The following is a 22,295-nucleotide window of genomic DNA, read 5'->3' as shown; positions in this document are numbered from 1 at the left end:
AAAACTTTAACCAGTAACCCTACAAAAGTCAGTTTGAGGGAGATGTCAGCGCCACCTGGTGGAGATCATTAGTGCGTATCTATGAACGTTCTCATTCATCCAGGTCATTGTAATCTCAGGGCATTCAACTAATTGCAATTGAACTGTTTGGTTTAAACGATCGATTGAATGCCCTGAGAACATCTGTAGCACATGAGATATGTGCTATGTGTATTATCAACTAAGGGTTTGATGCTGAATTGACTAAATAGTTCAGTAATGACCGTATGAAGACCTGGAACAAGTCGCTGTTGGAAGATACAGATTGTTTTTGTTGCACCTGGTTAAAGGCAGCAAACTCCCCCGCTGTGGTTGCTATAAATAGCTGTGCATACAGTAAGCCTGTTTTGAGGCTTTATGAAAACATGAGGTGGCGACTTGTCCAGGGTGTACCCCGCCTTCCGCCCGATTGTAGCTGAGATAGGCGCCAGCGCCCCCCGCGACCCCAAAAGGGAATAAGCGGTAGAAAATGGATGGATGGATGGATGGAACTGGCACTTGTCCTCTTGGTTGTCACCACTGGTGAGTTTTAAATATTGTATTCCTTAAAAATGTTTTAAATCTGACCTTTGATCATCTGTGTGCAGTGTCCAGCTGCGGGGTCCCCAGCTACCAGCCCCACAATGGCCGCGTGGTCGACGGGGTCGAGGCTCGTCCGTACAGCTGGCCATAGCAGGTTTCTTTGGAGTCATTCTACCCGACCTGTGGAGGAACCATGATTGCTCCAAACTGGGTCTTGACTGCTGCACACTGCATCACGTGAGCCCTTTTTTGAGACATTTACACAATAAAGTCCTCAGCATTAACCAGCGGTGATTGTTGCAGGTTCCACACATTCAGAGTGGTTCTGGCCGAGCATGACATGAACTCAGACAAGGTACCTGAACAGTCAATTCGTGTGGAGAAAATGATCATTCACCCAAAATGGAATGAAAACTGTGTGTTTTGCGGGTAGCGTTGTCACCGCTTTTAATGACCACATCTGGATTACTGTAAAACAGCAGTTTTCAGGTTAATTTTTGCTGTCATAGGAACGACATTACTTTACTTAAGCTGGAGCAGAGTGCCGTCATTAATGACAAGCTTCAGCTGGCATGCTTACTGAAGCAGGGAGATACCTTAGCCCACAACCAGTCCTGCTATGTCACAGGCTGGGGTCGCCTCTACTGTGAGCTTGCCCACACCAATATTTAAAGACTCTCTAAAATGATCTTCCTAATTTGTGTTTCCTGCCTTAAGCCTGTGGGCCCCAGGCTTCTAGAATACAGCAAGCTCTTCTCCCGGTGGTGGGCAACAGCATCTGTAGTCAGAGCGACTGGTGGGGAGGTTCGGCCAAAACGGCCATGGTGTGTGCAGGAGGAGACAGCAAGTCAGCCTGCCATGTAAGAGGAGTTTTTTAGTATTAAAGAAAAAAAGATGGCGGTGCAGGAATGTCTGACATATTTGGAGGGCGACTCAGGAGGCCCTCTTAACTGTAAAGGCAAAGATGGCAAATGGTACGTCCAAGGGGTGACCAGTTTTGTAGATGGACAAGGCTGTAACACTCCTCGCAAGCCCACAGTCTTCACCCGGGTGGATTCCTTCATCCCTTGGATCACGCAGGTCAGAACCCTGAATATCTTACAGTTAAAAAAAAAAGAAAAACAATAATACAAAATGTTTATGCTTTCTCTCTTTTTTTACGTCTTTATAGATGATGGCCCAAAATGGACTGGTTTTCCTACTTAATTAATAAAACACTCTTCAGAATATTCATTTAGTTTTTGTTGTATTCTTCTACTTACTGGACACAACATTATGTATAGCAATTCTTCAAATCTCCATTCGAATTCCGCCTATAATAATTATCTTCTAAAGATCGCTTACAGTATGTAACGTGGTGGTCTTGTATTGGTGAATCACTGAACTGGATCATAGTGATACATATATTGGGCACAATATGAAAGACATACTACACCACTGCAAACTGCAACCACAATAAACATTGTGAAATGAATATCCATATGTCAAGCATTTCTTTAGAAAGGAATACTTTTCGTATGGTTCTTGTATTGAATCCAATTATTTTGTTGTAAGGTCTTGGAAAAGTAGAGACATTAAATCAGTCAATATGTATTTATTTATAAACTTACAATTTGAAGAAAAATCCACATGGCTATGTGTCACAAAACTGTACAGTAGTGAATATTTGACCGAAAAGATACATTGCAATCAAGTTGCAGTTTATGTGTTTGATAGATATTACACAAGACTGGGCATTTAAATCCAAACGATCACCTGAGATAGGCTCCAGAACCCCCCGCGACCCCAAAAAGGGACAAGCGGTAGAAAAATGGATGGATGGCAATCAATATTAGGACTAATAAACTAAAGACGGGTATAAGTTGAAGATGTCTTACAGAACTGCACTTTCTTTGAAATTTTCCCTATCATTCACAATCACTATGTGACACGTTTTTCTATTTTGTATGTATTCTAATTTATAATATTCGGCTCATACTACACGGCTAACAACATAGCTAATGGGAGTCATCTATTTCGCCCATAAATCTCTCTAAAAAAACGCCAACAATAATCCATTTACATGTTGTGACCTGGATATTGTTTTTACAGGAACTAACTCAGAGGAACTACTTTTTGCGGCACCTTCATCACAGACAGGTAACGAGCTACTGGAGCTGATGACATACTATGCCTGTGAGCTGCTGCATCGCCTCTGAGTTGATAAAAGTTTATACTAAATCATACTTCATTCCTCTCACTCGTATAGTGGAAGGCTGTGGGCATTGATCAACTTTGATTAGCCTGGGAGACACAAAGAGACTCTTGTTTGCACACACCTTTTTTTTAAGTACATACATGCTATATTCATTTTCTAAATGGGAAAAACAAATCTTGAGAGCAGACATTATAGAGTAAGTGATTGTTTTGTTATCTTTGAAGTTTGTATTTCTTGTTCAGCTTTTAACGTTCTGACTCATCATTTGTCCCAAAGTAGTTGTCGTTGCCTCTTATGAAGTCTGCCATGATTAGTAATAGGATTTTATTTGAAAGGAAAAGAGAATGTTGTGATGCGTCTGTGAAATCAATGCGCTGTCATAATGCTTAAAATGACCAAAATACATACTTATTACATGTTATTATGAATGTGCATGTTACTACATTAAATATATACTTACAGCATGTATATAAAACTGAGGTTTTTAATGTTTTGTAGAGCGATTTACATGTGGAATAGATCATGCGTGCTTGTCTTACATAGATATTGTGAGTGATAGGCAAAATTCCAAAAAAGTGCAGTTCCCCTTTAACTTGGATATTCATGTTAAGTCTTGCTTTACCTTACTGGGTGAGTGACTTTCAATCATTCCGCTCACATGTCCCTTCCTAATCTCCTATGGTAGTCACAGCGATGAGTTTGTCCGGGTGAAGAAATTGATCCCCCGGAGCTCTTCGGGCAAGAATTCCTGCTCCACATTGGAATCGTATGTGTAACCTTTGCCATAGCCCAGCTGCTTCATGAGGCGGGAGGACGCGTTGCGCAGGTGAAGCGGGACGGGAGGCATGGGGCCTTTGTGGTTCCTCAGACAAGCCTTTACGTTATTGTAGGCCATGTGGACCTCCATGGATTTGGGTGCTCGTGAAAGGTAGACCACGCACTGAGCAAGATTGACCTGTGGAGCAGTAATAGAACAATGAATAAAAAATATACATATATTGTTTAATTTGCTGCCAACTTTCAGTACCTCACACTGAGGCATCCCAAGGAAATGACAGGCCTGAAAGGTAGATACAGCTTGAGGAAGAGCAAGGGGATCCGCCATACCTAGAGGCGACAACAGCACGTGAGAAGGCAAAAAAAAAAATGTAAAGGCGAACTGCACTTTTAAAAAAAAATTTGGCTATCATTACCAATCCTTATGAAGACAAAAGGTTTTTTTTTTTCATTCTTATTTGTAATAATCATCTCGTTCTATGTGACTAGCATTGGAGCTAATGGGATCAATACATTCTGCCTCGGAATCACTTTAGAAATACTTAATTTACGTTCCATAACATGTATAATAACCTAACTGTAGCGACATTGTTATCGTAAGAGTGAACACGGAGGAACTCTTTCTAGCATAGCAACGGCATGCTACGGTAATGGCGGGCTACTGTGACAACAGCTCAATGGCTTTTGAGTTTGTATTGCACAACACCATGCGATAAAACACCAATCTGTACTGACTGAAAAATATGATCATATTACAGTATCTGTAAAGTATTAGCTCACATGTCATGTTTTGTTGGTAAACAGCTAGCCAGACAGCATATTTACTGTAGTTGTAATGATCATGGTGTGCAGCGTGTATCATGATCGATATTATAATGTGAATGACTCAATTGTCCGTTTGTTTTTTTTAAGTTTATTTTGGGTAAGTATGCCATTTATGTCGGCATAGCTTGCCTAGGTCACCATTTACACTGTCGAGTCATGTGGACCTCCCTCTCTCAGCATCCGTCTGCTCTAACATTTCACCCTTCCTTCGTGCTCGCTTCTATAACCAAGTTCATCTTCCGTATATTCAGGTTAAAAAATATAAAGGTTGTGATTCTGCTTTTGTCCAAAATAATCATGTTTGTTGTTTGTTATCAAGTCTGCCATGTTTAAAAACACAAACTTTTTTTGCCGAAGTCGGAAACGGAAATAAATGAACTGAAGAAATACGTTCCCGTACTGCTTAAAATGACACTGTATTTTTGTACATCAACTTGTCTGTTACTACATTATATATAGACTTGTAGTGTATATATACAAACCCCGTTTCCATATGAGTTGGGAAATTGTGTTAGATGTAAATGTAAACGGAATACAATGATTTCAAAATCCTTTTCAACCCATTTTCAGTTGAATATGCTACAAAGACAACATATTTGATGTTCAAACTGATAAACATTTTTTTTTTGCAAATAATCATTAACTTTAGAATTTGATGCCAGCAACACAAGACAAAAAAGTTGGGAAAGGTGGCAATAAATACTGATAAAGTTGAGGAATGCTCATCAAACACTTATTTGAAACATCCCACAGGTGTGCAGGGTAATTGGGAACAGGTGGGTGCCATGATTGGGTATAAAAACAGCTTCCCAAAAAATGCTCAGTCTTTCACAAGAAAGGATGGGGCAAGGTACACCCCATTGTCCACAACTGCGTGAGCAAATAGTCAAACAGTTTAAGAACAACGTTTCTCAAAGTGCAATTGCAAGAACTTTAGGGATTTCAACATCTACGGTCCGAAATATCATCAAAAGGTTCAGAGAATCTGGAAAAATCACTCCACGTAAGCGACATGGCCGGAAAACAACATTGAATGACCGTGACCTTGATCCCTCAGACGGCACTGTATCAAAAACCGACATCAATCTCTAAAGGATATCACCACATGGGCTCAGGTACACTTCAGAAAGCCACTGTCACTCAGTTCGTCTCTACATCAACAACATCCAGAAACGCCGCTGGCTTCTCTGGGCCCAAGATCATCTAAGATGGACTGATGCAAAGGGGAAAAGTGTTTTGTGGTCTGACGAATCCACATTTCAAATTTGCTTTGGAAATATTCGACATCGTGTCATCCGGACCAAAGGGGAAGCGAACCATCCAGACAGTCCTATTCTACTGTTATCGACGCAAAATTCAAAACTCAGTATCTGTGATGGTATAGGGGTGCATTAATGCCCAAGGCATGGGTAACTGAAGGCACCAATAATGCTGAAAGGTACATACAGGTTTTGGAACAGCATTTGCTGCCATTTAAGCGCCATGCTTATTTCAGCAAGACAATGTCAAGCCACATTCAGCATGTGTTACAACAGCGTGGCTTCGTAAAAAAAAAAAGAGTACGGGTACTTTCCTGGCCCGCCTGCAGTCCAGACCTGTCTCCCATCGAAAATGTGTGGCGCACTATGAAGCGTAAAATACGACAGTGGAGACCCCGGACTGTTGGACGACTGAAGTTCTACATAAAATAAGAATGGGAAAGAATTCCACTTTCAAAGCTTCAACAATTAGTTTCCTCAGTTCCCAAACGTTTATTGAGTGTTGTTAAAAGAAAATGTGATGTAACACAGTGGTGAACATGCCCTTTCCCAACTACTTTGGCACGTGTTGCAGCAATGTAATTTTAAGTTAATTTTAATTTGCAAAAAAAAAAAAGTTTGAGTTTAAACATCAAATATCTTGTCTTTGTAGTGCATTCAATTGAATACGGGTTGAAAAAGATTTGCAAATCATTGTATTCCGCTTATATTTACATCTAACACAATTTCCCAACTCATATGGAAACGGGGTTTGTAAAACATTGGAAGGTTTTTAAGGCTACAACGGTGACTTCCATTAGTTGCATCTTGGAAGTGTATTTGATCATATAGAATCTTAAAAAAAAAAACCATGTGTTCTTGGCTCTCAGGATGAGTTTGAACGATAGAAAAAATTTCCCCCAAAAACTGCAGTTCCTTTTTTAAATTGTCTTTCCTACCCACGTCTTCGCTGGCAAAGCTGACCAGTCTGCGAGCCACATAGAGTGGATCCTCACCACCTTCCAGCATACGCCCCAGCCAGTAGAGGGCGGCGTTTTCATGGGAGCCTCTCATGGACTTATGCAAAGCTGAGATGCAGTTGTAATGCTCCTCGCCTTTAAGTTTCTCACACACACACACACACACACACGCGCGCACACACACACACACACACACACACACACACACACACACACATACACACACACACACACACACACACACACACACACACTTCATATGAACAATCATCTGAAAAAATTAACTAAATAAAATGTTTTTTTAGCTCTAACAGCTTCCAACACAGCTAATGCTGATGTGATGAGACCAAGCCATACAGAAGTGTAAGTTTTAATATGAGCCATTCATCAACTATGGTAAGTGCTTTTCATCACTGCGTAAAACGGGCACCAATAAATCTCCTTGTTTGGGGACAGCTGAATGTTATGTAATGGGACAATTTGGGAGACTGCCTTTCTAGTGTAGGCAGACTCGGTGAGTCTTCTGTAGAGATGGTCATGACAAGAAACTATCAACGACTTATTTTTATTATAGAAGATGGATTTCAAAATGCTGTGATGAGGTGGCGACTTGTCCAGGGTGTAGCCGCCTTCCGCCCAAATGCAGCTGAGATAGGCTCCAGCACACCCCCGCGACCACAAAACGGACAAGCAGTAGATAATGGATGGATTTCAAAATAAGGCTGCATTTCTTCAGTATTTTTTCTTTATGTTACTCATACTCCGAATGATTACCACTGAAGAGAACCCGAGTTGTAATATGTATCCAGTTTTGCCTGGAACAAAATGTGTTTCTATACATATTAAAATGTGTCGGGTGCTTTGCTAAATATAGCCAACACTGTATTTGCGCCTCAAATATCAAGCGATGAGATGATTTGCTTTGGTAAGCAATGAGAAGAGCAGCTTACCGGCTTTGTCGTAGAGAACATGAGACCTCTGGAGGCCCTCCTTGACGTGTTTCTCCTTCACAACTATTTCCTTCGGGGAATCGTTTTGTCCGAGAGGACTCGCTCGGTTCCAGCCGCCCTGAGCCTGAAGGGCCAGCTGCAGACTGTTGAGCCCTGCTCGCGCATCACCGTCACAAAGGTAAGCGATAGTGTCCAGAGCTTTTTGTTCGATGAAAACCTTTGGCCTGAAAACAAATCGATAAATCATATTTAATAGTTACTGTGGGTGAAGGTGTCCTAGGCAAATAGCTCTGTTTAAAAATACCCCAGGCGAAAAAGATCTCTGATGTCGGAGCCAAAGACTTATCTTATCCTCCTAATCTCCCACTGTCATTAAAAACAAATCCCCCGGAGGATGCCACTCTGTTTTAGTGCAAGCATCTAACTTGTTGACGATACAGAACTCCTGTGCTTGCGTTTTCTGTGTACTATAGTCCAACCATTGGAATTAAAAGTCGACACTTTGGAGACATTTTAATCACATTACGAGAAATCAGGAGCTCCTAATGGAATGATAATATGTTTCCATAACATGATTGGAAAACCACTGCAGGCTCATTTACTAAAATGCCTTGTCTATTGTAGGGGTGCACGATAAATATCGGAAAGATATTTATCGAGCTAATATGAGTAAATCTGATGTCACCAATGTTTATCATCAATTTAAATATTTTTATTTATTTATTGAGTCTGTGTAATTTTATTTTTCAGTATCAAATGGTTCAAGTAGATTAAAAAATGTTTAGAGTTGAAATAAGTATTTATTTATTTTTATTTCAGAAAATTTATATCAGGGTATCTGCAGGTTTCAGCAAGTCAAATTTAAGACTTTTTAAGACCTTTTTAATGCCACCTTGAATGAAATTTAAGACCGAAAAAAATAATAAAAAATCTATAAATATAAGCGATGGTTGGGGATCCCACTGTACTACAACCTCAATGACAATCAGTCTAATTTACTTTTTGTATGTTTATTAATAAACAAACTGATAAGCACCACTCTGCCAAACAGCTTATCAAAAATCTTGAGAGATCCAAAAACTTTGACATCCAAAACAAACAAACCAACACCAACACCAGTAAAAACATAATAACCGAGGTGAGGGTAAGGATAAATTACATTTGGTCAATAATAGTGCAAAACAGTATTATAACATCAACAACAAAACACTGAACACACCCTCAAATGAGCCTCAGTTGAGCCTCAGCTGGCTGTTCTCATTCACGAGTTCTGCCTCTCTTTTTTTCGGCTCACTCATTTTTTCTTTGTATCTCTTGAAAAGATACAAAAAAAAAATGAGTGAGCTGAAATCACTCACTTTTACTCAAAGACGTGTCGTAACTTTTAATCAAAGACGTGCCCCCCAAAAAAACAAAAAAAAACTGGCCCGACAATTTAAGACCATTGAGTACTGAATTCAAGACCATTTTAGGGATTTCTAATAAATATAATACTTTTTAAGGCCTTAATTTTAGATACATGAATTTAACACTTTTTAAGACTTTTTAAGGATCCGCGGATACCCTGTTAGATGCACTTCAAATCTTTTCTGTTACAGATAAAACAAAACATCCATCCATCCATCCATCCATTTTCTACCGCTTATTCCCTTTCGGGGTTGCGGGGGGCGCTGGCGCCTATCTCAGCTACAATCGGGCGGAAGGCAGGGTACACCCTGGACAAGTCGCCACCTCATCGCAGGGCCAACATAGATAGACAGACAACATTCACACTCACATTCACACACTAGGGCCAATTTAGTGTTGCCAATTAACCTACAATACGAAGTTCCTGCAGTCCTGGGTTCAAATCCAGGCTCGGGATCTTTCTGTGTGGAGTTTGCATGTTCTCCCCGTGAATGCATGGGTTCCCTCCGGGTACTCCGGCTTCCTCCCACTTCCAAAAAAAACAAAACATGTTAAAGTTATTCTTTGTTGTAAGTTTTTCTTTCATGTTCAGGCATGTGAGCACCTTTCAAGAAAAAAAGGACGACTTCTATATGCACGGAATATAATTACAACACTTTATGTACATATTTATATACATATTTATATAATATTTACATATTTATATAATATGTAACTACAAGCTCCATTCACAGACGGAGTCCCATTGCTTTTATGAGCGGTCGAGCGAGTGAAAAGCCGAAGAAAAAAAATAAAATAATAATATATATATATATAGATATATATATATATATATATATATATATATATATATATATGTTTTTTCCTTTATTTGTGGCGGCCGTAATTCTTTCGTGGCGGGCCGCCACAAATAAATGAATGTGTGGGAAACCCTGTACGTAATTTACTAACATTATCATTGAAAATTTTAATCTATAACATGAATGCAAAGTACTCAGAAAATGTTTCCCATTTGGAAACTTTATACTCTCGAGCAATATGCTTCCGGTGTTGTGACCTCTGTTTACATCCTTCACGTCAAAAATACACCTTCTCGCGAGCTACTAATAAATGCTCTAGAACAGGCCTATTCAACTGTGGGCCCCAGGGCCTCATGCGGTTTGCCAAAGTTTTTCATTTCGCCAGCCGAACATCAACCAAACAGGCTTGATAAAACCATTTCAACTAGGGTTGGTCATATTTGCAGTGCTCCTGCAACCCCACAGGGGAAACAACGTGGCATATGTGTCACAATAAAGCAGCAAGTGGGGTGAGTAGAAGAAGACTTCATTAAACCCTGAAAAAAAAAAATGAAATAAATTGCGAAAATTGGACTTTTAGCAACTACTGAACCATAAAGTATGAATGTTCTGCCCCAAACAAATGATCGAGTCATTGTTTTCTGTCAGAGTTGTTAAGTGGCGGACACTGTTCCAGACAAGCAGTTTGTTTTAGATCATTAATTTGTTTTTTATTGAAATGGCTGACTCTGTGATGTGTTTTATATTTGAGGTTGTGTTGTCTTTTGTCTGAAAGTAACTCTGGCAATCAAAGCGCGTTTAATACACATAGCGCTAAATTTGGTCACACATTTTTGTTAGGTCCTTTTAAGCGATAACGCGTCTCCTTAGGTTTAATTGTGATGAGTCACATTCATTGGATGAAATGTTTGGTTTGTCAATGTTGGGTAATTTCTATTCACGTAAACATCTGCAGTTTATTTTGTGAATTTATTAACACTAAACCATCTATTTTATTTGTGTAAATTACAAAATGGACATTCTTTAAAATACAAAATGGATGTTATACTTTTGTAATGTTTATTTATATTTATATTTTAAGGTCTTATAAACTTAAATGAAGGAAGAAGTGTAAAGAAATAAAACTAAGGAAGAAAAATACTTCGGAAGGACCATCAATCCTCAAAAAAACTTTTTGAGCTTCTGTGTCTTCATGCTGTTAACTATCTGTCTAGCTGCACACCCTGGAAACGACTGGCGAGGGCAGAATAATACATTTATTGACAGTGCAGTGTGTCCAATGTGTTTACTTTGTAATTAAAGAAACGCTGTCTCAAAGGAATATAACCTGCAGAGGCATTTTCTGACGAAATATCCACATTTTGAAGTCCAGCCACTGAGCCCTTGGGCTCTTGAAACTGCAGCCCTCTTTACTATGTATTTGAATAGCCATGCTCTAGAACTACAACTACTTAGGAACTAACCATGTGTGGATTGTAATCATCCAAATATGATAAGTGACAAAGTAGAAAGCCAACAAAATTATAGCTAGGAGAGCGAACGTAGGCAACAACAAGCTAACTAGCTAGATGAAGCTAACTATGCTCACGAGTGAGCTTGTTTCGGCACCTCGAGTGTCTCCCTGTCCAGCAATTCAGTGCAGCGTTTCGGCAAGAAGAAGAGTGCATACCTGCGGCTGAGGCGAGCAACTGACAATTCTTGTTCAGATCTTATTTTAATAAGTAGACAAAAACGCGGAAGTGATATTTTGATGCAAAAATTCATGTTTAAAAATGCTGATTTTTAGTTTTTGCTGACATTTCACATGCTTTACATCAGTGATACAATGTTATGCAAAGGTGTACTTATAACAATTTTATCGAGAAATGATACAATTTATAGTCACAGTGGAGAATTGATGAGGCGCAAAATGATTTCTTCTTCCTAGGAAGGGGTAACCGTGACAAACAATAAAAAGCACTGCTGTAAACAAACAAACATGGCATAGATGTTGTGGGACATCTTCACTGTTTAAGAAGAAGCCAATTTGCATGCTATTGGCACCAAATGTGAGGCTGGGCCGATAAAACAATATCAATATATGTCGAAATAGACATGTAATTGATGTTTAGAAAAATGTGTTCAATGAAATGTTGTATAATAAACCTGCAAAAAATTTGTTCTCAGGTTTCTCTATGCTTACATTATTACACGTTATATTATTTTGTTACACTTTATTAGGCATGTTTTACTTTTGCAACTTAATTATAGGAGGTTATGGTTAAGTGTTAATTGTGATTATAAAATTGTGTTTACATTTTTTGTTTGAGTGTTTTCCACGGCTGTGTTGACATGTCCTTTTCTTTTCTTCTTGGATAGGTGATGGGATTATAGTCAGAGGACGGTTACATTTGAAATAATACTATTTTAATATTATTATTAACAATAATAATACATAATATTTTTATATATTTTTCTCCTGGTCCATATTTTTCATGGGACATATAAAATTTCAATCAGTAAAGATATCGACCAATATAAAAAAGTATTTCATGATACAGTTTTTAGCCATATCGCCCACCTCTAACTAAATCTTCTGTAAAAACATTCCACAAGGAGGCAAGAAAAAAAAATTCGAACTTCAACACATTATACCTTCCAGCCATCTAAAAAGCCAGTGTTGCTGCGCCTGTGTATTGAAGGCCTAAAAAGATGCCTGCGCTGCTAAAAAAGCTGTCCCAAAGCCAGCTGTAAAGAACTACAGTTAATATATATCCATCCATCCATCCATTATCTACCGCTTATTTCCTTTGGGGTCGCTGGTGCCTATCTCTTTTTAGACCAGTTGATCTGCTGTTTCTTTTCTTTTTCTTCTATGTCCCACTCTCCCCTGTGGAGGGGGTCCGGTCCGATCCGGTGGCCATGTACTGCTTGCCTGTGTATCGGCTGGGGACATCTCTGCGCTGCTGATCCGCCTCGACATCTCTGCGCTGCTGATCCGCCTCCGCTTGGGATGGTTTCCTGCTGGCTCCGCTGTGAACGGGACTCTCGCTGCTGAGTTGGACCCGCTTTGGACTGGACTCTCGCGACTATGTTGGATCCATTGTGGATTGAACTTTCACAGTATCATGTTAGACCCGCTCGACATCCATTGCTTTCCTCCTCTCTAAGGTTCTCATAATCATTATTGTCACAGACGTCCCACTGGATCATTATTGTCACCGATGTCCCACTGGGTGTGAGTTTTCCTTGCCCTTATGTGGGCCTACCGAGGATGTCGTGGTGGTTTGTGCAGCCCTTTGAGACACTAGTGATTTAGGGCTATATAAGTAAACATTGATTGATTGATTGATTGATATCTCAGCTACAATCGGGCGGAAGGCGGCATACACCCTGGGCAAGTCGCCACCTGATCGCAGGGCCAACACAGATAGACAGACAAAATTCACACTCAGATTCACACACTAGGGCCAATTTAGTGTTGCCAATCAACCTATCCCCAGGTGCATGTCTTTGGAAGTGGGATTACCCGGAGGGAACCCACACATTCACGGGGAGGACATGCAAACTCCACACAGAAAGATCCCGAGCCCGGGATTGAACCCATGACTACTAAGGACCTTTATATTGTGAGGCAGACGCACGAACCCCTCTACCACCGTGAAGCCCAGTTAATATATATGTGTACGGTATATACATTACAGTTAAATCTAATAAAAAAAAAATATTGGTATTGGTCTTGAGAGACACAAATGATCTGTATCGGTTATCTGGCATAGTCTACGGCAGGGGTCCCCGAAGTTTTTGACTCGGGGGCCGCATTGGCTTAAAGCAATTTGGCCGGGCCATCCCGACAATAAATAAATAAATATATATTAGGGCTGGGCGATATATCGATATACTCGATATATCGCGGGTTTGTCGCTGTGCAATATAGAAAATGACTATATCGTGATATTCGAATATACATTCTCACACAGTTGCTTTTAGCTGCAGGCATTACACTGCATGCTTTTCCCCCTCTTTCTTGTCTCTCCTACTCACAGAGACTTAAAGGCCTACTGAAATGAGATTTTCTTATTTAAACGGGGATAGCAGGTCCATTCTATGTGTCATGCTTGATAATTTCGCGATATTGCCATATTTTTGCTGAAAGGATTTAGTAGAGAACATCGACGACAAAGTTCGAAACTTTTGGTCGCTAATAAAAAAGCCTTGCCTGTACCGGAAGTAGCAGACAATGTGTTCGTGACGTCACTGGTTGTAGAGCTCCTCACATCCTCACATTGTTTACAGTTATAGCCATCAGCAACTAGAGCGATTCGGACCGAGAAAGCGACAATTTCCCCATTAATTTGAGCGAGGATGAAAGATTCCTGGATGAGGATAGTGAGTGAAGGTCTAGAAAAAAAAAAAAAAAGTTAAAAAAAGAAAAAAGGCGAGGGCAGTGGGAGCGATTCAGATGTTATCAGACACATTTACTAGGATAATTCTGGAAAATCCATTATCTGCTTATTGTGTTACTAGGGTTTTAGTGAGATTATATGGTACCTGAAAGTTGGAGGGGTGTGGCCACGGGTGTAGTGACCGCCAGTGTCTCTGAGGGAAGCCACGCAGCTGCAGGAGGGCGCAAGTTCCGCTCATAACTACGGTAAGAGCCGACTTATTACCACAATTTTCTCACCGAAACCTGCCGGTTGACGAGTGGTCGGGAACCATGTTCGCTTGACCGCTCTGTACCATAGTAAAGCTTCACCTTCGGGAATTTTAAACAAGGAAACACCGGCTGTGTTTGTGTTGCTAAAGGTAGCTGCAATACATCGCTTCCCACCTCCATCTTTCTACTTTGACTTCTCCATTATTAATTGAACAAATAGCAAAATATTCAGCAACACAGATGTCCAGAATACTGTGTAATTATGCGATTAAAGCAGACTACTTATAGCTTGGATTGGGCTGGAAAAAAATGTCCGCTACAACCGGTGATGTCAAACGCACGCGTCATCATACGCGTCATCCTACCGCGACATTTTCAACAGGACATTTTGCGGGAAGTTTAAAATTGCAATTTAGTAAACTTATAAGGCCGTATTGGCATGTGTTGCAATGTTAATGTTTCATCATTGATATATAAACTATCAGACTATGTGGTCGGTAGTAGTGGGTTTCAGTAAGGCCTTTAAAACAAAAGCCCCTTCTTACACACGTCACGTGTGCAACGTCACAGGCTCCCACGGAGCGGACAGGTAGCGACATGGTCGCTACCTGTGATACTAACGGTGAGGTGCGTGTGGTAATACGATAGAGAGAAGGTGCAAATCTGGTAACAAATGGAAGAAGAATTAATTCCCAATAAAAACAGCACGGGATCCATCGTCCAGCAGTGGTTTGGCTACAAGTGGGAATACGTTTAACATTTATGCGGCAAAAGCGTTGCTACAAAAAGTAGCAGCACTACTAATGTAGCATCATTTGAAAATTCACCCGCTAGAGAATGAGTGTTTGAAACTGTGCATGTCAACCTCTCCGGCCAGTGCCATACCAAAAAAATGTCGAAGTAACTATTTCCAGATCAACACCGTATGAAAAAATAAAAAAAGTCAACAACAGTAGAAGATAACGTTCGCAGGAACCTACTATGCAGGTCATTTTTATTTGACAATTATTGAAATATATTGTGTGACATCATGCAGAAAAGTGCTCTTTATTTGTTTTTAAGTATTGTATTGGCATTCTGTACAAAAAGTACACTTTAATTTAGTGTTGTTTGGAAATGTCATCTTGGTGACATTCAAAAAAGTGCACTTATAGGTTGTTTTAAAATGTCTCTGACAATCTTGCACTTTCTGTTTTGAAATTACATGAATGTTTGTGCCTCTGCTTGATAACTGTTTAATAAATACAGTTTTGGTAAATTAACTTAGTTGTGATTTCCCAGTCTGCATGAAAGTTAAAAAAATGAGAATATATTAATGCAATATGAACAAGAATGTTTTAATGTAGACACATAGAATCATCATACTGGTGTGATTATAAGCATCAAGTGTTAATTCGAGGCTAAGGAAAAATATTGAAATATATATCGTGTATCGTGACATGCCCTAAGAGTATTGAGATATTAAAAGAAGGCCATATCGCCCAGCCCTAATATATATACATATATATATATATATATATATATATATATATATATATATATATATATATACACACACACAGTATGATATACATACACACAGTATGTATTGACTGAAAGCTGAAAGAGTGCGCACTTGCTGCTGATGTCACGTTATCGATGGTAAAATGCATTTTTAGACAATATGATTTGCCTGAGCAGCTAGGAGATACCGAGAGTAAAAAGCGGTAGAAAATGGATTAGAAAGGACAGATTAAAAAAATATTAATGTAAAAAAAAAAATTAAATAATTCTTTTTTTTTTTTTTTTACTTGGGACTTCCTGCGAGCCGGATATTGGACGCCGGTGGGCCGGATTTGGGCCATAGTTTGGAGACCCCTGGGCGACAGCGTAAAAATCGACACATACATAGTACATACTCTACTGATAAAGAACACAACAGACGCAATAAACCTGACCCAGCACCTTAAGGTTGGTTAAGGGTTGCTTTGGACTAGACAGATGCCTGGGACCACTTCAGTGTGGTGCAAGTCCAACCGTTTATTATGGATATGTGCAGTTTGTGATTTGCTTCGTTCTTTCCATGCCGGGCCAACAATACGGTCAACAAATCTGCTTGACGCTCAGCATCGCATTCCATGTGGAGCCAGCAGCCATGCACACTCACTGTCTACGTGTGCGTAAATCTGATCTGTCAACACATCATAAGGCACCAGAGCAGAGGAGATTGCGCTGGCTCCTCTATTCACTCCTCCCACAAATGATCTAAACAGGCCTTGCTAAGCCACAGCAACAGAAGACGAGAGCGCTCAACTAAAGAATTTAGATTTCTGCCGCGTTATCTAGTCAGGACCAACCCCCCTCGAAGAGCACTCACTCGTTTTCATCCGTTTGGTCTGTGTGTTTGGGATTGGATTGTTCCTGTTCCAGCACTCGGATCCCAAGGGCGGCCACAGCTCTCTCCAGGATTGAGCCCATTGCCTCCACAGAGAGCTTCTCGAGAACGAGCACCCTGCACCTGCTTAGCAGAGCGGAGTTCACCTGGAAGGACGGGTTCTCCGTGGTGGCACCGATCAGAGTGACAGTTCCGCATTCCACGTGAGGAAGGAAAGTGTCCTGTAGGGAGATGACAGCGGTGACCAAATTATGAGGGGACATCATTTCGATGGTGAGCATTCTTTACATTAAAAAATGTTACAACTGGAAACTTATCGATAAAAGATTGTCTAGAGGCGTATAATTGACAGGTGGTCAGTCCAGGGATAGGCTCCAACTACAAAACCCAAAACCAGTGAAGTTGGCACATTGTGTAATTCGTAAATAAAAACAGAATACAATGGTTTGCAAATCCTTTTCCAACTATATTCAATTGAGGATATTTAATGTTTGAACAGAAAAACTTAATTCATTAAATCATTAACTTAGAATTTCATGGCAGCAACACATTGCAAACAAGTTGGCACAGAGGCATTGTTACCACTGTGTTACACAGCCTTTCCTTTCAACTACACTCAGTTAACATTTGGGAACTGAGGAGGCCAATTCGTTAATGCTTTTCAGGTGGAATTATTTCCCATTGTTGCTTGAGGTACAGCTTAAGTTGTTCAACAGTCCAGGGTCTCCATTGTGGTATTTTACGCTCCACATTGTGCCACATTTTCAATGGGAAACAGGTCTGGACTACAGGCAGGCCAGTCTAGTACACGCACTCTTTTACTATGAAGCCACGCTGTTGTAACATGTGGCTTGGCATTGTCTTGCTGAAATAAGCAGGGGCGTTCATGATAACGTTGCTTGGATGTCAACAGATGTTGCTCCAAAACCTGTATGTACCTTTCAGCATTAATGGTGCCTTCACAGATGTGTAAGTTACCCATGCCTTGGGCACTAATACACCCCCATACCATCACAAATGCTGGCTTTTGAACTTTGCGCCTCGAACAATCCGGATGGTATTTTTCCTCTTTGTTCCGGAGGACACGACGTCCTCAGTTTCCAAAAACACTTTGAAATGTGGACTTGTCAGACGACAGAACACTTTTACACTTTGCATCAGTCCATCTTAGATGAGCTCGGGCCCAGCAAAGCTGGCAGGGTTTTTGGGTGTTGTTGATAAATGGCTTTGGCTTCGCATAGTAGAGTTTTACTTACACTTACAGCTGTAGCGACAAACTGTAGTTACTGACAATGGTTTTCTGAAGTGTTCCTGAAACCAAGTGGTGATATTCTTTACACACTGATGTCGCTTTCTGATGTAGTACCGGCTGAGGGATCCAAGGTCACAGGCATATAATGCTACGTGCCATGATTTCTCCTGATTCTCCAAACCTTTAGATGATATTACAGACGGACGGTGAAATCTCTAAATGTTGTTCTTAAACTGACAATTTGCTCACGCATTTGTTCACAAAGTGGTGACCCTCGCCTCATCCTTCTTTGTGAATGACTGAGCATTTCATCGATGCTGCTTTTATACCCAATCATGGCACCCGCCTGTCTCCAATCAGCCTGTTCACAAGTGGGGATGTTCCAAAAAGGTGCTTGATGAGCATTCCTTAACTTTGTCAGTCTTTTTTGAAACATGTTGCAGGCACCAAATTCCAAATTAGCAAATATTTGCAAAAAATAACAAAGTTTAACAGTTCAAACGTTACATATCTTGTCTTTGCAGTCTATTCAGTTGAATATAGGTTGAAAAGGATTTGCAAATCATTGTATGTTTTTATTTACGATTTACACATGCCAACTTCACTGGTTTTGGGGTTTGTATATAATAGCATGGTTGCCTCAGAATCAGGCGTTTGAATTTAATTTGAATCTCTGAAGTTTGCATGTGCGTGGGTTTTCTCTGGAAACTCCATACTCCCCACACATGCAGGAATATCATACCAATTGAAACTTAAACATTGTTTATCTGCGTATAATTGACTGGTGGTCAGTCCAGAGTAGGCTCCAACTAGCAGCCTCTCCATGTTTATATGAATAAATGTTGAGATATAATTTTAACGTCCTTTGCTGGCATTATCGACTCATTCTGCTTCAGTATGGTGCAGACTCACAGTGCTACCCTCCAACTGCTTCACCAAGTTAGCTAGCTACACACTCTTTCTTTAATACAGTAACTGTTGTCCACTTCTTCTGAGGACTGACTTTCTTCCTTCCCATGGTTGGAAAAAACAAAGTTATGTCCATCTCTAGCTATAAGCTAATGCTGGCGAGTAAGACTCGAGGCTTCGGTGGGGTCTTACGGGGTTAACTGTGACATTCACTGTGACATAGGGACGGCGTGGCGCAGTGGCCGTGCGCAACCTGAGAGTCCCTGGTTCAATCCCCACCTAGTACCAACCTCGTCACGTCCGTTGTGTCCTGAGCAAACACTTCAACCTTGCTCCTAACGGGTGCTGGTTAGCGCCTTGCATGGCAGCTCCCTCTCCTCCATCAGTGTGTGAATGTGTGTGAATGGGTAAATGTGGAAGTAGTGTCAAAGCGCTTTGAGTACCTTGACGGTAGAAAAGCGCTTTACAAGTACAACCCATTTATCATTTATTTATTTAACTATATAACCCTAATGATGATGAGCAGTACGGTAAACCAAACGCATGGATGGCTGGATAGAATATGTTTTAGTTTAGTTATGTTGCAGTTCACAGGACATGTACGGTTTTAGTTCACCTAATTAAAACAAAAAAATGTGATGATGAAGTGTGCGTGAGTCCTCCACCTGCTGTAATTTGTTGAATCGATGAATTTCGTCAACAAACAGGATGGTCCTCCTCTTGCACAGGCGCAGTTCGTTCTCAGCCTGCTTGACGACTTCTCGCACTTCTGCGGTGGACGAGCTGGTGGCGGAGAGCGTGACAAACCTAGCCGTGCCCTTCTTCTTACTGGTGCTGGCTATGATGTGAGCCAGAGTGGTCTGGAATAAAGCATAAATAGTAATAATCAACCAAGATTATCGAGAACAGTGGTTCTTAACCAGGGTTCGATCAAACCCTATGGGTTCGGTGAGTCGACCTCAGGGGTTCAGCGGAGATCAAAACACACCCAACTCTTCGTGTAAATACAAACTTCTCCCTGTTGGCATATTACAGATACGGCAACAGCTGACTGATTTGCAGGTGTGTAATTTGTTGTGAGTTTATGCACTGTCTAAGTTTTGTTGTTTGAACAAGGTGATGTTCATGCACGGTTGATTTTGTGCACCAGTAAAAAAAACATGGTAACACTTTAGTATGGGGAACATATTCACCATTATTTAGTAGTTTATTAACATGCAAATTAGTAACATATTGGTTCTTAACTAGTCTTAAGTACTTATTAATGCCTTATTTGGCATGGCCTGATTATAACACTAACCCATTAACCCTGACCCTAACCCAGGGGTCGGGAACCTTTTTGGCTGAGAGAGCCAACAAGTCAAATATTTTAAAATGTATTTCCGTAAGAGCCATATAATATTTTTTTCAACACTGAACACAACTAAACACGTGCATTTTTAAGTAAGACCAACATTTCTAGAGTACAATAGGTATCTTATTCTTTGTAATAACATTGTTATTCTGAAGCTAACTGTGGATGGGGGCGTGGCCTGCGGGCCTGCAGTGAAGCGGGGTGTTGCCAGGATTCGCCTCAAAATCAGCGACAGGTGCGTAGCTGGCTCACCTGGGCCTTGTTATTTAATCACCTGTCGCTCTGTTATAACCAGCAGCCAGGAGGAGAGACCGAGTTGGGGCTGGAGCCAGAGCGCGAGCGAGAACGAAAGAGAAAAAGACAATTGCTGAAAGAAACTTAGAGACTTATTGAAAAATAAAACAATATTTTAACCCTGAAACAGGCTCTTATGTCGGTGCTTGGTGGTCTGAAGAACACCGAAGAGGGCAAGCCTCACACTAACCAATAATAAATAAATTACTTCTTACCATTAACGCAAATTGTTGAACAGGTGCGGTAGAAACCCGATGGATGGATTAAAAATGCATGAGGATGTTTTTTATTTTGAACATTATTTTTAACACTGTGATTACAAGTGGAATTATTGATTACTTATCGTGTCAAGCAATGTCAGCTCAGATTTATCCGAGAGCCAGATGCAGTCATCAAAAGAGCCACATCCGGCTCGCGAGCCATAGATTCCCTACCCCTGCCCTAACCCAACCAAATAACTAACATATTCTATTACTTAGAATATGTTCCCCTAGTGTCCAAATAACTCTAAATTAAGTATTTGTTACTTAGAATATGTTCCCCTATACTAAAGTGTTATCAAAAACATACAACTTTGTCTTGAATTTGAAAAAAAAAAAAACATTTTATTTTCCACTAAAGAAGGGTTCGGTGAATGAGCATATGAAATTGGTGGGGTTCGGTGCCCCCAACAAGGTTAAGAACCACTGATCTAGAATAATTCTAAATAGGTAAGAATAACACTACATCTTGCACTGTTGGCACTTGATAATTACTGACAGCTGCATGTTATTTATTAACGGCGATGACGTCACCAGAGCACCTTTCCGCATCCCGGTGGTCCCCAGAGGATGAGCGAGGGTATTTCCTGAGAGTCCAACACAAACCGCATGAGCGTCTCTTGGCCCACAACTTTATTTTGACCAAAGTATTCTTCCAGCGAGTTTGGCCTGAGCAACGCCGCCAGTGGCTTGTTTGACGTCATCAGTGTCCGTGGGTTTAAAGTCTGTGCTGCATTCAATGTCTGTACGTCATTCTTCTTGCGGGTTCCCAAACATACAGTTTCAGGTTCGGCCGGCAAACTCCGCTTAACTCCCTTGTTTCCACTCGCGCTTGTGTTGGTAAAAGAAGCCTTCGTGTCATTTTGAAGCGACACTTTTGGCTTGTGTCCGTGAAACATGGAGAATACCCCGAAAGAGGTGGAGGGCGCTGTATGATGGTCGCCACAGTCCGGGAGATGAGGCGGTGCGTCGGAACAAAACTTCTTTACAGGTGGTCCGCCGCCGTCCGTCGACAAACAGCGGGAAATGTCGCCCTTCAGCAGACACTCGTCGAGGTGACCGTTGATAGAATCAGAGTTGAAGTCTTTAAAACAAACAGGACACTGTACCGAGTCAGGCGGCGTGTCTGTCGTGTCGCTCGCCATTTTGCTTCCGGCATACATTTCGGACTTTTTGTCACGTGACCAAAACACAATTCTAAAAATAAAAAATAAATAAAAAATAACATAAGAAATGATAAATTATTGTCCTACATCGTTATGTCAATAATACTTGCCTGAAATAAAAATATATGCAATAAATTAGCATTTGAGCGTGTTAGTTTCTTCTTTCGAGTTTAACCATTTCTTACTTTCAAATGGAACGTTCAGTGTCACGCAATATATCAGGGTAAACTGGTTGCCATGGCGATGGCAGCGATTATAATTTGTGAAATCAATAATCCATTCCTTAGTGTTGGATCTGGTATGTTTTATTGGTAA

The 22,295-nt window shown here is 40.6% G+C and overlaps 1 protein-coding gene and 1 pseudogene across 4 annotated transcripts; one reads left to right on the top strand and one right to left on the bottom strand.

Moving 5' to 3' along the window:
• Positions 1-1,736, top strand: part of LOC133568911 (proproteinase E-like) — a 7,223-nt pseudogene extending 5,487 nt beyond the window's left edge.
• Positions 983-21,980, bottom strand: wrnip1 (WRN helicase interacting protein 1). 4 transcript variants are annotated; one of them, XR_009809613.1, is made up of 8 exons: positions 21,357-21,980; positions 19,572-19,766; positions 16,728-16,966; positions 7,529-7,752; positions 6,558-6,713; positions 3,786-3,865; positions 3,381-3,713; positions 983-1,658 (listed from the first exon to the last, which is right to left on the bottom strand). XR_009809613.1 is itself a non-coding variant. In XM_061920440.1 (7 exons), the coding sequence occupies exons 1-7, from the start codon at positions 21,975-21,977 to the stop codon at positions 3,444-3,446; spliced, it is 1,785 nt and encodes a 594-aa protein (XP_061776424.1). In that variant the 5' UTR covers positions 21,978-21,980; the 3' UTR covers positions 2,140-3,443. The 4 variants fall into 4 exon arrangements, 3 of the variants coding, with proteins under 3 accessions (XP_061776424.1, XP_061776425.1, XP_061776426.1); XM_061920440.1 differs by lacking the exon at positions 983-1,658 and having other exon boundaries at positions 2,140-3,713; XM_061920441.1 differs by lacking the exon at positions 983-1,658 and having other exon boundaries at positions 2,140-3,713; positions 6,615-6,713.
• Positions 21,981-22,295: the final 315 nt, after the last annotated feature.

Source organism: Nerophis ophidion, linkage group LG14 (genome assembly GCF_033978795.1).
Source record: "Nerophis ophidion isolate RoL-2023_Sa linkage group LG14, RoL_Noph_v1.0, whole genome shotgun sequence".
NCBI lineage: Eukaryota > Metazoa > Chordata > Actinopteri > Syngnathiformes > Syngnathidae > Nerophis > Nerophis ophidion.
Note: the sequence above shows the minus strand (reverse complement) of the source record. Positions and strands in the feature narration are given on the sequence as shown.

Bases quoted from the DNA above. Each gene is read 5' to 3' on its own strand.
- wrnip1 (XM_061920440.1), bottom strand. From the start codon at position 21,977: ATGTATGCCGGAAGCAAAATGGCGAGCGACACGACAGACACGCCGCCT. The intron at 16,967-19,571 runs GTGGAGGACTCA...ATCTCCCTACAG, and splicing joins GATTCAACAAATTACAGCAG to GACACTTTCCTTCCTCACGT. The intron at 7,753-16,727 runs GTGAGTGCTCTT...ATTTGTTTTCAG, and splicing joins GACCAAACGGATGAAAACGA to GCCAAAGGTTTTCATCGAAC.